Below are 18,615 nucleotides of genomic sequence, written 5' to 3' on the forward strand. Positions count from 1 at the left end.
GACAAACTCTTCTTGCCAAACCGTGTACACACACACACACACACACACACACACACAGGGACGGAAGGACGGACGCGCACGCACACACGTGCACGATGTCAGATGCTCGAGAGTTAAAAATGTAAATGTCCCTCTGCTGTAACAATTAGCAGTAATATCGGGGCATATTTCGGTGAAAACATAGCGAGAGACGCCAGACAGACAGACAGAGGATGACATACAGCGGGATGCGGTCAGCGGATCTGGATTTAAACATGTGACTTTTATTGCGGGTCAATTCCGCTTAGGCTCACAGCTCGAACAAGCTCAAAAGGTAGCTTCCCTGAGGTTGAAAGGGTTCTGGGGGAGGGGTGAAATAAAAAGCAATAAAATATTCAGGGAGCGGAAGAGAGCCGGGGAGAATAAATAACTTTAAAGTCCCCCTCACAATTTACAACCTTTCTAATAAGTTTGTCCCATCAGCGGCTCACAAACCCAGTTGTTGTTGGCAAAGCTGCTGACAAAACTGTCGACGCATCGCTCCCTGCTTCTACTTCTGCTGCAAATGAGGATTAAACTTTTGCCTAAATTGGATTAATTTGAACGAGTATTAAGGTAAGTCGTTGTCGTTTGTACAGCCTGGGCCGTTTCACAATGAAGGGATAAATAGTGAGATTTAATAGTAAGGACGAACTGGCTCTTGCAGCTCACGCCGTAAACAGCTTATAAATAAGAATAAACATTTGTTAGCTTCTGATCAATGACAACATTAAGATAGATTCTTATGTTCATCATTTTTCTTCTAAACAGCCTGAAACATTATATATAAAAGCCACAGAGGTTTTTTTTTATTTATTTTTTTTTTCCAAGGCAGGCCTTAACTTGTATAAAACCACGACGAGAAAATTAAAATGAGCATATTGTAGGGTTAAACGGCCTCATTATGAGCAGTGACCGGGCTTGTCAATGTTCTGAAATATTACCGAGGTGAAAAAGCATAGGGACAACGACCAAGAAGAGAAATGTGGTTTTGCTCCTTTGTGCAGCTTGAAAAATAAATCTAGGCCCATTCCGCTGTTATTGTCATGTAAAGTATCGGACAGAGGGAAAAAAATGAAGCGCTGCAGAGGCCTGACCCTCCGTGTGGCAAGTATTAATCTAAAGGTGACTTCTGGTATATCTGTTGTGCGGAAGTTGGAAGCTCGGTTCTAACTAAATTAATTTGGACAATGCAGCAGGCGGACCAGCAGCCTGCAGCATGCCAGGTAAAACTGGGAAATATAAACAGCAGGGTAGAAATAAAGACGAATCCAAGAGCTGGCTGTAAGATGATCAGAGGAGTGCTGCTGTACGTTATTTCTGTTCATTAAAAACCAGTGACACTCCGTTCTGCCATCCACATTCCCAAAAGATTCTTCTTTTTTTAAGTCAAATCTGAAGAGTGAGCCACTCGACCCCTCACAGTCAGTTTCTTGTGCTGCAAACTACATGTGTAATGGCTACAGCAACGCCCCGTCTTTTTAACTGAGGAATATAGAATGACATTTTAGAAATGCATTAAAAGAATGAAAAACATAACGCGCAGCTCTACTCGAAATTTCTGCATATTCATTTTTGATGTTAAACAGACCCACATCCTATCAGACTCTGAAAGTTGACCAGTGGCATATTTGAAGAGCATGTACAGCATTAGCACAGCGTTTTGATGGAGGAGCACAACCAATGAAAAGAAACAAAGGCTCCCTGAAGAATCGAGGCATTTTATTTCACAACCATCGTACAATCAAAGAAACAGCCCATTAGCAATCAGCAGAGGAAAATAAACAGCTGAAACCACTGCCCCTTTTCTTCAGGCTCATACCACCTACACGCTTGAAATACGTCAACAGCAGAAAACCACACATCTGGATGCAAACTGATAAATCCACAGCATCGCCCCCGAGTCAAAACCACCGCAAAACTGCTCTTTTCCCTCACAATCACTGTGCTGTTATTCTCTTTTTGTCTACACAACAATCATGCTACGTGCGAGACATTAGCAACCAATTTCTCTTATTATTTTACGGATTTTTGCAACAGCACAAACAGAGAAATTCAACTGGTACATTTTAACATTCAGTATGACAAAATAAGAATACTGTGGAAAGGCTGTAAGGGGGGAGAAAGTTGTCCAGCGTGACATTTAACCTTCCACTAGCCACGACCTCGCCTTCACCCTCGGTAGCCATAAACTAGTCTCTCTGTGAATGTGTGTGTGTGTGTGTGTGTGTGTGTGAGAGAGAGAGAGAGAGAGAGAGAGAGAGAGAGAGAGAGAGAGAGGGCTTGGAGTTATCTGATGATATTCACTGATAATATCATCATTATAAGCCAGTGTCTGACAAGAGGGGGAAAAATTGGGTTCGTGGGTACATCAAAACCTAAATTACCCCAAGAACGTCTATAGTGCACCCTGAAGTCACACTGCCCCAAGTGGCTTAATTAAGCTAACTAATTAACAAGCACGATAGGGAAGGTACAATGAAGGGAATGGTTCTTGCAAGGAGTGAACACACAGCATGATGTGCACAGCCTTTAATCGATCTAAAAATATGAACCGATAAAGTCATTATAAACTTCGCTGTCTTGGAAACAGGAGGAAGAGGAGGATGGGGGAGATTGTGAGGAGGGGGTTCTGCGGCAGTTCCTGCAACACGTGGTCTTCCCCTTCCTCCCAGCATGGGCAAAGCACCTGCCACATACACACACGGTATGAGCAAGAAAGCGGGCACACACACAACAATATGCAAATGAGGCATCTTCCCCTTCTACAAGGCGATTTATTTTTTGTGTACTCACTCCTCTGTAGCTCGCGGATCGTCTGGCATCGTCGACACATCGATTTCAACCATTTTCCTGCTGTTGTTATTCTTACATTTTCTTCTCCTTTTTGGTGTTGTTCTCCGTTAAATCTCCAACAAATCGGCAGCCGTGTTCCACTATTTTTCCTTTTTCATCCGTAAAGAGAAGCCTTCCGAGTACAACATTCACACCTCAGTCCCCTCTCTCTCGTCTTCCGACGCCACAGGTTTTTTTGACCTCTTCAGGATTCTTCGTGGTATCTTTAAAAAAAAAAAAAGTCGCTGTCATTTCCGCGGACACCCCCGCTCACACTCATGCACGCAGGCACACGCGCAGATGCGCACACACTCCGATCTCCGATAAAGCGTAAACATGACTGTATCCGAACCGAATCGCTCAGAATCCGCGCTATAATAAACGAAATGATACGGTATAGTTGTACCAATTTAAAAGTGACGATCCAGCGAGAACAAAAACGACACTCTAACGTTGTGACACCATCACCGTGAGCTCCGCGCGTAAAACCCCGACAGAATTGGCGTTAAATGGTAGAGGAAAACTCCTCTCACCGGCGGTCGTTCCCCATGTTTCCCGGTGTTACAGAGAGCGGTTTGGGGCTGAGGGAGACCGAGCAGGGCTGCTGTGGAGACTGTGGACTCTTTAAGGCATTAAGTGTTGTGTGCGTGTGCGTGCGTGTGTGTGTGTGTGTGTGTGTGTGTGTGTGTGTGGACTGAAGTTTTCAAATTAATCTGCCAGTTTGGCACACTCTTTGTTTAACGGGCAAGGCGTGTCACCCCGCGTCCCCGGTACACATTTTAATATTGGTGAGACGCGCTGACCTCCCGTTCACCCCGAGCACAGTCAAGCCCCCCCTCTCCTCTCTCTTCCTCCCTTATCCCCCTCCCTTTTCCACACCCTTTCTTTCAGCCATATCCACCTCTCTCTCTCTCTCTCACTCCCTTCTCTCACTCATCCCCTTGTTCTGTCATTTTATTCTTTACCCTTCCCTCTCTCTCTCCCTCTCCGTCATACTAAATTGAGTTGGAGTCATTACTTTGAAGAAAAATGGTCAGTAGATGTGAACGCGGGAGGGGGGTCTCTTTCTCCTCTCTCTCTCTCTCTCTCTCTCTCTCTCACACACACACACACACACACACACACACACACACACACACACACACACACACACAGATTTTTCTTTTCTTCCAGGATCATTTCTCCTTTTCCTTTTGTTGTATAAATATAAATGACACCGCCGTGCACGCTGACATGTGAACCCACAGCATAACCGCACCATCCCTTCAGTGTCTTTGCCTGTACATGAACACTTTGTACATACAAATGTGTTGTATCGCAGCCTAGTTGGTATAAACACGCGTTTTTAGTGTGCTTAACAAGTTTTGAGCCGCGTGGAAATTAGACACAGAGGTATCAGGTGGAGCAATATTGATGTTATTCGACTCTCTGCGACCCGACGATGGATTTTTATCGAGTTAACTGCAGCCATATGTCCACACTTCTACCTACTCATTTCACTAGTATTACTTTCATTATATTTCCACATCCTATCACTACTATGTCGGTTACAGAAACAGATGTATATTGTTATTTTATCTGTTCAATTCCTTTTTACACCACGTGTTAAGAGAACACCCTATAGTTGCATCTATACGTGAAGAAGTATGCAAATAAAAAGATATTCATGCGTGACGTTTTGGTGCAAATGGTGCAGCTGATTAAAACTCACGGCCCACAGCCAGAGCTTTGACAGATCGACAGGCGCGCTGCAGCCTACATTGAATTATTCTGTTGAACTCGGGATGAACCTTTGGAGGAAAACGGAATCTGTAACGTTGTTATTCACCCATTACCTTTTAGGGATGTGTGGCGGGGGGGACCGGGCCAGACGCGCAGTGCTAGCTAGTGTTTACGTCAATAAGAGGATTATTTATTTACTGAATACTGATTTTGCTCATCTGTTGCAACTAATTTCCCTTCTTTTTAACCCCCCTCCTCATTTTAACCATCAAGCATAGCCCCAAGAGAAGAGAAGTCCCGCTATTCTGCCATTATAAAATACATGGGGATTGTTTCTGGTAGCACTCACAACAAAGTTTATCTTGTTGTTATTATTATTATTATTATTATTATTGTTGTTGTTATTATTATTATTATATGTATTACTATTATATCTGGTGAAAAAATGTTTAATAGTTAATAACAACTTTGAACTATTGCTTTAGAAGACAGAAAGAAAGAAAGATAAATAGACCGAGAGCAGACGAAAAAAGGTTTGGGGGTCATTCTTCTCAGCCAGAAAAGTAAACTGGGGCAGACATTCATCTTGCAGTGAAAAGATCAGATAAGGAGAGTAATATTTTATGGATGGTGCGCGAGATAAGGGTTTATTTTTGACAGGGTTGTGTTGATAAGGCTGAGGAGAGGAAGAGCTCTGCTTCGCTTAACTCCCTTTCCAAAAAGGTCTGGAGAGTGGCTATAAAAATAACTATTAGCTCCAAGCATAAAACCACCACTTTACAACCACTAATGTCTGGCTACACACACACACACACACACACACACACAAACACACACATTGCTAATTGTTTTGTATATATTCTAATTAGCAATATCAATGTGATATTCTTAATCAACATTTAACATTATAGACTATCTTCTTACTTTTATAGAAATATATACATATACAACACGGTTTACAACTAGGGCACAATATGTGTAATGCAATTAGACTGGATGATAGTGGGTTATAGCTGTCAATAGCCAAAATGAATTTGATTGTAGAGGCAGGTTAGTCCATACATTTGTGTATGAATGGTTCTAACTGAAATGCATTATTGTATATCATAAAACAGTGAACTCTTTTTTGTTTGTTTTGTTTTATTCATTTGGGTTTTCTGTTCCCAGTTCAAAACTTATTTACAGGAGTTTCATCGGCTTGAGGTGAAGACTCATTTAGTGATAATGAAGGTAATAGCTGTAACTTTTTATTTTGGTTACCCCTTACCTCGCCCTCAGTTAATCCGTCGTTGCCTACATATGAAATAATGTCTGTTGATCAAAAAGTGGCTCCATGTTAGTCGGGGTGTGTGTGTGTGTGTGTGTGTGTGTGTGTGTGTGTGTGTGTGTGTGTGTGTGTGTGTACATAGTGTGTACAGCCAAACACCTGCACCCCCCTCCCCCATACATCCACGCACCCTCACCTCCATGTCACCGAATACCTTCCGCCCTCCCACCACCACCTTCAACCCCTCCATTTTTCCTGTCTTTCTTTTCCCTTCATCTCCCTCTCTCTGTACATCGCGGCGGCAGGAGGAGCTTTGCTTTTGTTACCGGGGAAGGGAAGGGAAGGTCAAGCCTTCACCTCTCCTTTGCCTCCTGCTATCATTTCTCTCATCTGTACCCCCTCCCTACCTCTGCTCCTCTTACTCCCTCCCTTTTTTGCCTTTGACATACAGCAATTGGTCTGGAGTCGAGTGAGTGAAGAGAGGCGAGGGCGGAACTCACGCACGACGGTGAACTTTTGACCCTTCAACTCCGTGAACCTTCTGCTACAGGCTGGCTATTAGCTCGGACATCCAGCCAGGCTGTTCTCTCTCTCTCGGTAATAACCCTGGATTCTTCTCGCTCCTGCGCCTGGCCGCGGGCAGGACGACAGAGGGGGGAAAGGAAAGAGAGAAACAGCGACAGTAAACTAGCTTTGAATAAGCGCAGTCTACTTTTATATGCCCCCGACTTAGCCTGTTGCTGTTCAGCTAGTGGAGGAGTTAGCTTCTCCTCTCCTCGGCTAACAACAGCGAAGAGGAAAAGACAAAGGCAGCCTAATGGACGCTGAAATTAATCGACAGCGCCTACTTTTTTTATCCGTCTCTCTGTACTTTACACTAAAGAAAATACTTGTGTCTTCGTACACTCACCCTTAATCAACTGCAAAGGACGGGTGCAGTGCTGACAGTTGTGTATTCTGACAGCGAGGGAGGTTGTTACAGGTTATCGTCGGTTAGGATTCAAACGGACGGGGGCGCGTGCTGGGAGGGACGTAGGACATGGCCGGGCGCGCGGGAGCTCTCGGCCTGGGTCTCGCAGTCCTACTGGTCTGAAGCGGGCTCTGGTGGCGGCGCGAGAGAGCTGCATTCTCTGGGAAAATAAAATCCTCTGGCACATTGGAGGCACGGAATGAAGATTTAAATAAACTGCAATACAACTTAAATTTAGTAACTGTTTAGGTTTTCAGGACAGCAAAGACCTTGATTTCAAAATGCTTATGAAGCTATAGCTGGACTACTAAGAATATAACAGCAAAAACGACACCTACTAATAAGTGTTGTTGTTATTATTATTATTATTATTATTATTATTATTATTATTATTATTATTATTACTATTATTATTATCATTATTATTAGTAGTAGTAGTAGTGGTAGTGGTGGTGGTGGTGGTTGACTATGGAAAGTGTAGAAATTAACAATAACACCGGATTAATGTCCATTTTGCGTTTATAATGTCCTTCATTTGACATATTCTCTTATCACTGGTATATGTAGGCCTATCTGTAGACGATCCTGTCATAAACGCCCTAGTAGCAAGCTTGCATGAGTAACTGACAAAAGCATGAAAAAGATTATTAATATTGTTAATATTATTTTAAATCATCGTAAACCACGGTATCATCTAACTATAGTCTCTTTATTCGGGTGTGTAACTCAGGAATATTGGATTTGGCATAACTTGAAAAATAAGCATAATACCCACCGATGACCTGGGTTACTTTAAATATTTGCAAGGTTATCGGCTTGTCATAACCCATCGCCAAAGCAAACAAAACCTATTCTGATCTTATCCAGGCCTGCAGTCGCATGAAGCGGCACTGATAAAAGCTTTTGTTGACTGCAATATTGTAAAATCATGACCCAATCAAGGTTTGTTTCCTTTTATTTCGAGCAGTCATCGTTGAGTTAACACGATCAACTTGGTGCTGGTTAATTTACACCAGTCTCAAATCTTTGGTTAATATATATTGGCATTGCATTCATACTTTTGCATACATATTGTATTATAACTGAATGAATCGTGTGCTAAACGCAATCATTTCAGGTGGTGTGGATGAACCGTTACCACTGTGTAGGCCTAATTATTTACCAAGCTAACCCCAGACTTTTTAGTTTGTCTGAGGTAAACTTCCCCCTTCTGACCCGGAAATTGGAGACACTGACAGGTCAATAAAAGCAGCCAGTTGTTAAATCCTTTCCTCCATGTTGTTGAAGTAAACAGACAAACAGACACGCATTGGGGGGCTAGTGCGGTGCTGGAAGTGCTCTTCCCTCTGCTGCGCCTGCGCGGCAGTCTCCTCGCGCAGTGCGTGGCTCGAGCCTGTCTGCTGACCTCGCGGTGACTCGTCCTCGTACATTATTCATGAGGCGTGGCCGCGCGGTTCACCCCTATCAGTATGCAGAAGACATTAAGGCTTCGCAAATGCCGATTTAAACGTAAAGCAATCACAGGAGATGCTGCGACCGAAGAAGGGGGAAATAGTTCAGAGCCAGGAGTGTGCGCTCGCGCGCGTGAGTGTATGATTGCAGGAGACGTGGAATAGATTATTTGTTTTTTAAAGTAGGCCAGGCTTCACAGTATCATCGTCTATCCAATCCACAAAATTAACTCCTGTGTGAATAGAAATACGCAGCAAATAGCCCAAATTTAACGAAATTGCCTCAAATTATCAAATTGGGCCTGAGTGAAAAAACGCCGCAACTGTTACACGCCGGTGGTTTCTGTAAAAACATACGCAGGATCTTCCCATGCCCGGGTCATTCACCTTTCTCTCCCTCTCTCAGCTCTCTCATGCCCTGCCAATAAACCCACCAAACACAACAAAACACACCCCACTTACTCCCACACAAAGCCCGCACCTCTCTCACACACAGTCAAACACACCTTTGCAGTGCAATGAAAAAAAAAAAAAGGTCCAGTCACATTAGTTACTCACCCCACTCATCATCACCAACACACAGGCTGCAAAGCCAAACTCAGCGCCTTCTGACAGCCTCGACAGGTTCAAAGGAGCAGCAAGCCCGTGCACATAATGCACAGAAAACACATAATGCTTTGGAAAAGCGGCTCTGCAGGCTGGAGCTGCCCTGTGTACATAAACGGGAAACAGATGACACTCACAGCAAAAACAAAGGAGCCCATACAGGACTGCTGCTGTGCCTTCCCATGTCACAGCCTCTCTCACTTATCCCGACAAGAAAAGGAACTACATTTGTGTCACGCGTGTCATGTCCCGTCTCTCTGTGTGTTTGTGTGTGTTGAGAGGCCGCGGACGTGGTGGTGGGGGGTTGCCGGTGCTGGTGGGGTGTTCCTGTATCATCATTAAAAGGAGGAAGTTGATGAAAAATGAAATGGGGAGTTTTTTCTCCTTCCTGTTTACTGAACTGAAACTTCCGCACGGACCCAGGTCACTCACTCGCCCACAAATGTGTGTATATGGGGTGGGGGCATGAACTGTTATCTCACACCGGAAATACAACATTCATTTTTGTCATGCGCACATAAAAAAACAAGTCTATTTTGGGTTTGTTTTTGCGTGGAATAGGTAATAATTACAGCAAGAAGAGGTCAAACTGTAGGATAATATTATTTGATAGATTTCCAAATTTTGTTTAACATTCCTCACAAAAAAAGGCGTGAAATAAACATTATCTTAAAGCCTTAGTAAGTGTTCTTCTGACTGGTATTATGGGCGTTTTTATTACTTCTATTTTCGGGCACAAAAATTAAAATAAAAGAAACGTTCTGCGGTATCTTTTGTAATGAAACTAACCCTTTTTTCTCAAATTTTACGGTTAAGAAGAAGGCCTTCCTTCCTTTTTTTCTTCACTGGTGTCTGAATAATTTATGGCATCCAGAGCATGACTCTAAATAACATTCTTGTGAAGCTTGTGAAAAATCTTTGCGATGGCGGAGGGCAGCGCCAGGAATCCCCAGACTGAAAATGCATTGGGGCAGGCTGGCTTCACTTGTATAGTGAGCATAATAAATGAGAGTTTGAGAGCAGAGAGGGACTTCCGAAAGCAAAATCCTCCTCTCTTATTAACGGAGTGCAGAGGACACCGGATTAACTGTGCGGTCGTAGAGAGGAGAAATTCCACTCATGCGTGTAGGAGGCCAGCTCTATAAATAGTGTAAGAAACGGTTTAGTTTAGGTCGTGAAATATTTTGTAAACAAGAGAGTAAAATAATAAATAACTACTTCAGTTGAGAGAGTAAAATGAAATAGATAGAGAATAAATAAATAAATGACACTTGCTAAAACTGTAGTTCATGTGGAAAACTTTTTAAAAAATATTATATTGTATTGTATTGCATTGCATTGTATTGTATTGTATTGTATTGTATTATACATTTAAGTTTCTGAAATAAATTTTTTGCTAACAGCTTAATCCAAATTAATTCAAAGACACTATGTCGGATTTCAAGAAGTAATTGTACACATTCTGTCGTAGGACTGTGCTGGAGTCGTCCACATCTTCTCACGTTATATTTGTCGGCCTGGCCGGTGCGCCATGTGGGTTTTTAACACAACAGATAGCTGTTAATTTTGTTGTTTTATTGTGAGGTTGCTCCTTTGATAGACAGTTTACCGGAGATTGGCTGATAACCGTCTACCGGGAGCGGTGACGCCGCAGTGATTGAATGTTTTTAAAAAGTTGGAAACTCCGCCCGGTATCTAAGCTACCGAAGTGTGAGTGTCCGCCGTGACACGAGACATTAAACAATTTACATGATGGATCTAAGCAATAAGAGCGAGCGTGCGCGAGGAGAGGACGGCGCCGCGTGACTGGTAGCCGGGCTGTTTGACAGCTTGAGTCCCGCTTCAGACATCAGAGGGAAAAGTGTGGAGAACTATAATAAAGATTTACAGGGTCAGAGGAAACACTCTGCACTGTTAACACCTCCACCTGCTCTCCGTTTATTCACAGCACAGCCTACAGCTGTTTCTTTATTATTTCAGAACATCAGATAAAGCTGTTGGTTTCCTTTGGCGTTATCACCAATAATGGTGATTTTCGTACGTGCTTATATATGTATGTGTGAACACGCGTGTATTATTATTATTTTATTAAATATTAATACATTTTCTTCAGTATTAGAGACACGAATGGTTTGCATGCATAGAGTGTTATTTCTATTTATGTGAAAAGGACAGTCGTTGCATTAAGAATCTTTTTAGTGTTGGTTTCATATTTAACTGGTGTATTTTGAAGTTCCATAGTTTCAACGTTGCGTCATTGACGTCATAGATTGGACTGTGTGTTGAGTGTTGCTTTTAAAGAATTCCCTTAATATTCAGTACGGTTCCGTCAGCCCCGCGTGCCTGAACTGGTTTCATTCACCCTGCTTTCAGATGTGTATTTGAACGTTAAATCATGACTTTTCGACAGAATTTCAGAATTCTGGCGTCACTCTTTGATGCTGATGCTGATGATTTAAGTTTAAGTGCCGTACAGGATGTTTTGTGTCACGTGGTTTTATTTCGAACGATAACATGCGAGTGGCATAATTGTCATAGAAGATTTGGCTTCATTGATGTCAGCGCGGTGTAATCAGTGCATTTTTTAAACGTAGTGGGTGTCCTGCTGTTCCACTAATATTTGGTTCAGTGGACTGTTGTGATTGGCCTTGTATTCGAAGACAAAAAACAAAACTAAACAGTAGCACTTGATATAAACATCACATATTTAAATACATTTAAACAACTTAAATTTCGTCGTGAAAATGTGTATTACAGTGCTATAGGAGTTTTTGTGCTGGCGTGTGTGTGTTTGTGTGTGTGTGTGTTTATGTGTGTGTGTGTGTGTGTGTGTGTGTGTGTGTGTGTGTGTGTGTGTGTGTGTGTGTGTGTGTGTGTGTGTGTGTGTGTGTTGAGAGTCAAAGAATAGGCCAAAGCTCCGATGTAAAATAACCTGCAAGGATTCTGATGGTGAGCCTTGGGAATGTTTGTATCCACGACACTTTTTCACTCACACCCATCCTGCCTGGAAAATACAAGGGCGGGGACAGACAAAGATTTTCTTGTACCCAAGGACACATATCACTGCAGGCTCTGTGTGTGTGTGTGTGTGTGTGTGTGTGTGTGTGTGTGTGTGTGTGTGTGTGTGTGTGTGTGTGTGTGTGTGTGTGTGTGTGTCCTTGACCATTTACTTATTGGTTAATATTAGCACAAACGGGCATTTTTCCAACTCTTGAAACCATTTTACGCACACGATGGCGGTGCGTAAGAGAGACGGAACAAACGTGCGGTGGTATGAAATGTTTCCTCCCCAAAAATGCTCCAATAAAAGCCATCGGGGAGGAAATTTGGATCCACTTCACATTATGATTACCATATATTGTCCCTGTGATCCAAAGGGAGATTAAACATATGAGTCAGATCAGTTCCACACCTTCTGAAATCACGTAAACAACAACCAACAACATCTGCTGTCTTGGTTCAGGTCATCAGCCTTTCACTGAATGCATTATTCAAGCACTCCAAGACGTTCATATTAAACTTTAAGAAGGAGGAACCTCGTGGTAAAACCTGAAAGCAGTGGTGGCGTCATGTCAACCGCTCCGTTTTTCTTTTCATTTTCATTCAGCTGTTGTTGTTATTGTTTTGTTTTTTGGACACACGCGGGTACAGAGCCACTGTCTGGATGTAACCCACTCTGTGGTTGCTGCCAACGACCTCTCCATGCATCAGCATACGCTCCTGTGTGCCTGCGCGCCGTCATTACGCACGCACACAGGGATACACAGAAGTACAACAACTGCGCGCGTGCACACACGCAGCATCTCACTCCATCTGTGACGCCACCACCGTCGCGCTGTTCCAGCCACAACAACGAATTTCAAATATCCCAAATACACCGGAGCTTTGCAGCACTCAGCGAGCGCGTTAATACAGCAGCACTACAGAGTGAGTGAGTGACATGGTAATTACACAGACCCCCCCTCCCCCCTCCCTCTCTACTTAGCTTCCACTTACAGACAGCCTTCGAGCACTACTTACTGTGCGTCCAGGCTCTTTCTCTCCAACGGGTTTTCCTAGCGTCCAGAGCGGCACAGACCGGAGCTCGCCGGGCTCTGCGTGTGAACCGGAGCAGGAACAGCGGCCGGTAGTCGTGGCCTGCTCTCTCTCTCGCACACACACACATTCCCTCCCTCTCCCACACTGTCTCTACTTTACTGACCCCTTTAGGATCCCCGCGAAGCCGTTAAACCGTCACTTGCTTTCTAGAATGTGAAATATATAGTACATTGTCAACTCCCCAAAACCATAAAACTAACTTTATGGACCCCACGTGACCAGAGGAGAGCCAGTAAGAGGTATCAGTCTGAGGCCAGGCCTGATCTTTACGATCCAACTTGGAGATAAAAACCCTCATCTGTTTGACATGTAAATGTCAAAGCTGCCCTCTTTTTTATAGTTTAGCCCAAAGCAGAAGGGGTTCGCTTTAAAAAAAATATCTCAACACACATGCACACACAGGCATCAGGGGATAGCGGTTGTGTCCAGATGAGTCTCGGAGCAGCACCTCCTGTACCCCCCATCAGCTCAGAAATACAGCCGTGTACGAGCAGGGAAGCTGCAGCAGCACCCGTCGGTGAGTTTAAAAGTTCAGTTGGTTGTTTACAGTTGGAAACCGGGAGAGGGTAACCTAATTTGGCCGGGAGTGGCCTCCGTTCGGACGGAAAAGAGAGGCCGTTTAGAGAAAAGTGACTAATTTGCCCGCTGCTGGTAGTTTGTTGTCTTGTCAGACTTCGCGGAGATGAAAATTGGCCTGTGTGCGTCTGTTCTACGTGTGTGTGTGTGTGTGTGTGTGTGTGTGTGTGTGTGTGTGTGTGTGTGTGTGTGTGTGTGTGTACATGCAGCTTGTTTAGTGATCGGCGCTGCTGTGGTCCTGGAGTTTTGTGGCGCACAGGTTAAAGTGAGGCCTGGAAACACAGGCCTCCGGGCGGCAGCTGGGTTTTTCCACTTTAATTCATTTGATAGAATTGAAAACCAACAGTTGGAAAAGCTAGTTTCATTCGCCCAGGCTAGGAAATGTGCACAACAATGTCTAGAGTCGAATTTTTTTTCTGCAAGATTTAGACTCGCATTGGTCACACAGTTAAACCGGAACCTCATACGGTTTAATCCGGATTAAACCCTGGTATGCTGGTTATTCCTCAACCCAGTGGACTTCATAAGAAATGAGACACTGAGCTCAGAGTTTGGCAGTTGACAGTTGATGTCATCCAGAGACACGAATTGGCAAATGAAAGCGGCCTATATGATTCACAATAAATTCAACTCGCAGCTAGCGCGAATATTCCAGATTGATTTGTCCTCACCATCTTTTGGCCAAGGACGGAGCTGCAGCAGAAGCTGAAGACTCCTAAAACTTCTGGCTCGAGTGAATGTCATCTCTTTTAGCCCCAGTTAAGCCATTTGTGCGGCATTGTGGTACATCACCGACACAGCAGCTGGTTACGTCTGTCTGGTTTTGATGAGTATGGGAAACTTTATTGTCGTTTTCTCTTTTTTTTTTTTTTACTCCAAGTTACAAACAAATACAAAAAGCTCATTTGCAGAAAGCTTACAGGCCTCACAGGACGGTAGCCATTTCCCTTACGTGCGTACACACACTCTCTCACACACACAGCACACTCGAGCGCGCGCACCCACACACGCACACACGAGAACTACAAATTGCCAAATGGTCACATTTAAAAATGTCAACATATATCTATATACATCCTTTCTGAAACATGGTTCAATAATTACAATAATAATAACAATAATATACAGTTACACTTTTTTGAATAATAGAGCTATACACAACATTATGGATGGATACGTAGATGTAGGCAGGGATGGTTGTTTACACACACACACACACACACACACACACACACACACACACACACACACACACACACACTCCCTGCTTCCCGTAGATTTGAATGGCAAGTAACTGACAGAAGAAAGGGGACTCAAACTAAAGGCTATTCACGCGTTATTGGCTGTAAATAACTTACAATAAGAGCTCACATGCTAACTTATCTAGAAAGCACATTGTCAATTACAAAACATCGCACTTGACACAAACAATATTTAGACACTAAACAACAAGTAGGTAGCAAGGTTGTAAAGTAGGATGTAGGTAGAAACGTAGTTAGGTAGCATTATTCATCCTTCCTTTACCTCGACTCCTCTGCTCCGGACAGCTAGTTTAAAAACGACAACATACAGGAACACGAAGTTTTCTGTTTTTTACAAGAGCAAGTACCACAGTCATTATTTTTTACGTTGCCCTACAACACCAAAGACCAACATGCCGAACAAATAAAAAGTGCTGCGCTGCTGTACAGTACTCAGCTGATGAGAGGAAGTGTTCTTAAAATCTAGATTTGGAATCTGCTTGTTATACATGTTTCTTCATCACGTCTCCTTTTGTTCCATTCCTGCTGGCTTCTTCTGTTATTTTCTCATTTTTTGTCAAGTATTCTTTTCTTTTTTTCTACTGTTTTCTCTCTCTTTCTCCTCCTGGGAAGCCTGCACGTGGAAGCAACCTTTCCAAAGGGATGGACGGAGGGATTCTTTTAAATGGCTTCGTCTCTAGGGCTGGAAGGCGCTGCCGGCGGTGGCGAGGCTCATGCTTTTCAATTTGTTGTCTTTCTTCCACTTCATCCTCCGGTTCTGGAACCAGATCTTGATCTGCCGCTCCGTGAGGCAGAGCGCGTGCGCGATCTCGATCCGTCGCCGCCGCGTGAGGTACCGGTTGAAGTGGAACTCCTTCTCCAGCTCCAGAGTCTGGTAGCGGGTGTATGCCGTCCGCGCCCGTTTCCCGTCCGGGCCCGTCATATCTGAGGGTTTGGATCGAACAAAGGGCTGTTAGGGGGGGCGTGTGTGGATGCAGCAGCATGTGACATAAACGGGTGATCCTTTAGAAATGCACACAAACAGTGTGTGATTAAAAAGGGGGGGGGAACAAAACAAAGCAGCATCAACACCTTACAAAACAATGCAGCCTCTATTACAGAAGCACCAACTATGCTCCAAAAATACTGCTGGAGCAACCCCTCTCTGACGGGACATTATTCTCGACAATGGCTGTGTTCTACAGGTTTACTTTGAATTCTAGTGTATTGTAGCTACAGGTGTTAATATGATTGTGACCACCTCCTCTCCACCCCAGCACACAGAAGCCGGTTTGTCAGAATGAACGTGCGTAAATGCACAACAACAGTGGGCAAAACTGTCCCCTATTCTGACAGCAGTCTTTCTTCACACATTTTATTTCTGCCATTTCCACCCCACTAAAAGATTTGCTTTTATTTGCCACATTACTGTTTTCTTTTTTAACCTCCCCTCTTCACCATCACCCGCTCTATCCCCCCCCTTTTCACTCCCTCTAGCTCCCTTCAGGGTTTTATTGCCCCGTCCTCTGCCTCACCTCCCTAATAAAGTTCCCACACGTAATAAAGCTTCACTTTTCAAAGGAGCAACAGCCTCCAAAGCCTTCCTGGCCTCTCTTTCTTTTTTCTCCCTCTTTTTCTTTTCCCACCCGGCTCTGCAGCCTGTTGGGCTTTGCTGACCGGCTTGCCTCTCCCCTGACAGATTTATGACGCTTTTGTGGAATTTGCTAAAATAAAAAAAAGGGAGTAAAGACAGAGGGGGCAACCATCCGGCGTCCCTTGCTGCTACAGGAGGGAAATGCAAAACGAATTGCACCGTGGTGCACTGAGAAAACACGCTGATACATAACTTCAGCTGGTTAACCAGACCGAGGCCAGCTGTCCTGTTTACTTAGTCTATGACTTCACAATAAGCTCAAAAATAATTACTTAAATATCCATATAACTCTAATTCTAATGCATGAAAGCAATACGCAAAATAAAACAGATAGCTGATGCTTTACCGAGTCTCAAACACATCGCTGGCTCATTTCTGACAGTCGTATGAAAATATCAAATTGACGCAGTGGAAAAAGGCTTGGTGCGGTGCGGACAGAAACGAGGAACCGTGTCTAAATGTGTTTCTTTCAGCTATTCTCAAGCAGCCAATTTAATCAAGTCGAATCAAAGCAGCAATAAGTCTGCTGAATCTTTAGTGTGTATTCAAGGAGACGCAGAGCACCATGGCTCCCAGTGTAGTTTCTGCAAGCACTAAACTGTCACCAACCCCATGTGTCCAAACATATAGGCTGCAATCTATTGAGCCAGCATTATGAATATTATCGCTCTGGAACTTGTATGATACAAAGCTAATAAGCTGTAAACACAAGAGCAGCATGTACCATGGCTAATGTGCAGCTTTCTCATCCAGGGGAATATCTGTGGCGTCTGAGCCTCGCTGCCCGTTGTGCTGCCAGCGGCTGATCCCGCCGGGCCACCCTCCTGCTTCTGCACGCCTTGCGCGGTCCTGGGCGATGGGTTGCTGCCGTGGCCGGCGTCCCGGTTGTGCTGCATGTCCTCGGCGTCTGGCGACGCGTCGTCCAGCTCTGTAAAGCGCGGCGCCTTGCCGCCGCCGCCACCACCGGAGGAGGTGGAGGACAGCTTTGGAGAGCTGAGATTACCGCTTCCTGGTTGTTCCGAGTGAGGAGACGAGCTCCGGGCGCCCAGCTTGGTGTCTCCACTACCGTGTGACAAGAGGGAGTCTGCCGCAGAAGCGAGGGAGCAGCTGGACTGCTGTCTGAAGCTCCTCTCCGGTGCTGGGGAGCCGAAGCCCATGGAGTCCCCGACGACCGAGCCGCCCCCGAAGTGTCCTCCGGTGTTGGCGGCGCTGCCGCTCCCCCCTCCCCGGTTGGTGACGGTCAGGTCCATGCCATTGTAGCTGTAGCCGTAAGAGCCCGTCGCATGGTGCATGGTGGCGGTGGAAGAGTCCCTGTACGTCCCGCCGTTCATTGCGCCGCTGCTGGCTCCATAATTTAGCAGTTGATAGTCGGGGCCATTTGGGTAGCGCCCCGAGAACGAGTTTACAAAGTAAGAGCTCATTTAGGTTGTTTTAGAGAGTTGCAGGCTTACAGTTGAGTACTAAGGGGCGCTTGATTTGTTAGATTTCTCTTGGTCGTTATAACGCGGGTACTTTCAACGATTTATGATGTATTAGTGAATTATGGCGTTGCACTGTACTTCGTTTTTAGCTATGTATGCGCCGTCCAAATATGGGGGTGGGGTGGTGTGTGTGACTGTGTTGGGTTGAGGGGTGTGTGTGTGTGTGTGTGTGTGTGTGTGTGTGTGTGTGTGTGTGTGTGTGTGTGTGATGGGGGAGGTGAGGGGTGAGGTGAGGGAGGAGAGAGAGAGAGACAGAGAGGAGGGGGGGTGCGGTCACGTGCTTTTGTTGACCAGTCGTAAATTCTCGCCGATGACTTTGGAGAGGTAATTCATGCTCTGAGGTTTCTAATGATGAAGGGATGGGCGGGGGAAGCTCTCTCTCTCTCTCTCTCTCTCTCTCACTCTCTCTCTCTCTCTCTCTCACCCTTTCTGTATTCTGCTGCTGAAGGTGCCGGGGATGAGCTCAGAGCGCCACCTACTGCAGGTATAATTTATTGCACTGATTAAAAAGACAGAAAGACAGGAGAGGGAGAAAGTAGACACTCCAAAAAGAGTCTTAGAGAGCTGTTATGAAATATTCTCCGCCCCCCACCGCCCCCCCCCCCCCCCCCCCCCCCCCCCCCCCCCCCCCCGTGTGAGTGTGTGTGTCTCATCACTCAGGCCTGTTAATTGACCTTTTCTTAGGCAGAAAATTAG

At 44.7% G+C, this 18,615-nt stretch overlaps 1 protein-coding gene and 1 long non-coding RNA gene across 2 annotated transcripts; both read right to left on the reverse strand.

The window, feature by feature from the left end:
* Positions 1–1,723: 1,723 nt before the first annotated feature.
* LOC121620354 lies at positions 1,724–6,859 on the reverse strand. Its single transcript, XR_006007573.1, has 3 exons — positions 6,753–6,859; positions 2,815–3,077; positions 1,724–2,707 (listed from the first exon to the last, which is right to left on the reverse strand). It is a non-coding gene; the product is annotated as an uncharacterized LOC121620354 (long non-coding RNA).
* Positions 6,860–14,396: 7,537 nt separating this feature from the next.
* Positions 14,397–17,985, reverse strand: hoxb5a (homeobox B5a). Its single transcript, XM_041956769.1, has 2 exons — positions 17,163–17,985; positions 14,397–15,729 (listed from the first exon to the last, which is right to left on the reverse strand). The coding sequence occupies exons 1-2, from the start codon at positions 17,857–17,859 to the stop codon at positions 15,482–15,484; spliced, it is 945 nt and encodes a 314-aa protein (XP_041812703.1). The 5' UTR covers positions 17,860–17,985; the 3' UTR covers positions 14,397–15,481.
* Between the last annotated feature and the right edge of the window lie 630 nt (positions 17,986–18,615).

The sequence above is a fragment of the Chelmon rostratus genome, chromosome 17, assembly GCF_017976325.1.
Source record: "Chelmon rostratus isolate fCheRos1 chromosome 17, fCheRos1.pri, whole genome shotgun sequence".
In the NCBI taxonomy this organism is placed as follows: domain Eukaryota; kingdom Metazoa; phylum Chordata; class Actinopteri; order Chaetodontiformes; family Chaetodontidae; genus Chelmon; species Chelmon rostratus.

Coding starts and splice junctions, on each gene's coding strand:
- hoxb5a (XM_041956769.1), bottom strand. CDS start 17,859: ATGAGCTCTTACTTTGTAAACTCGTTCTCGGGGCGCTACCCAAATGGC. Junction 15,730..17,162: donor AAAGCTGCACATTAGCCATG/GTACATGCTGCT, acceptor CCAAACCCTCAG/ATATGACGGGCCCGGACGGG.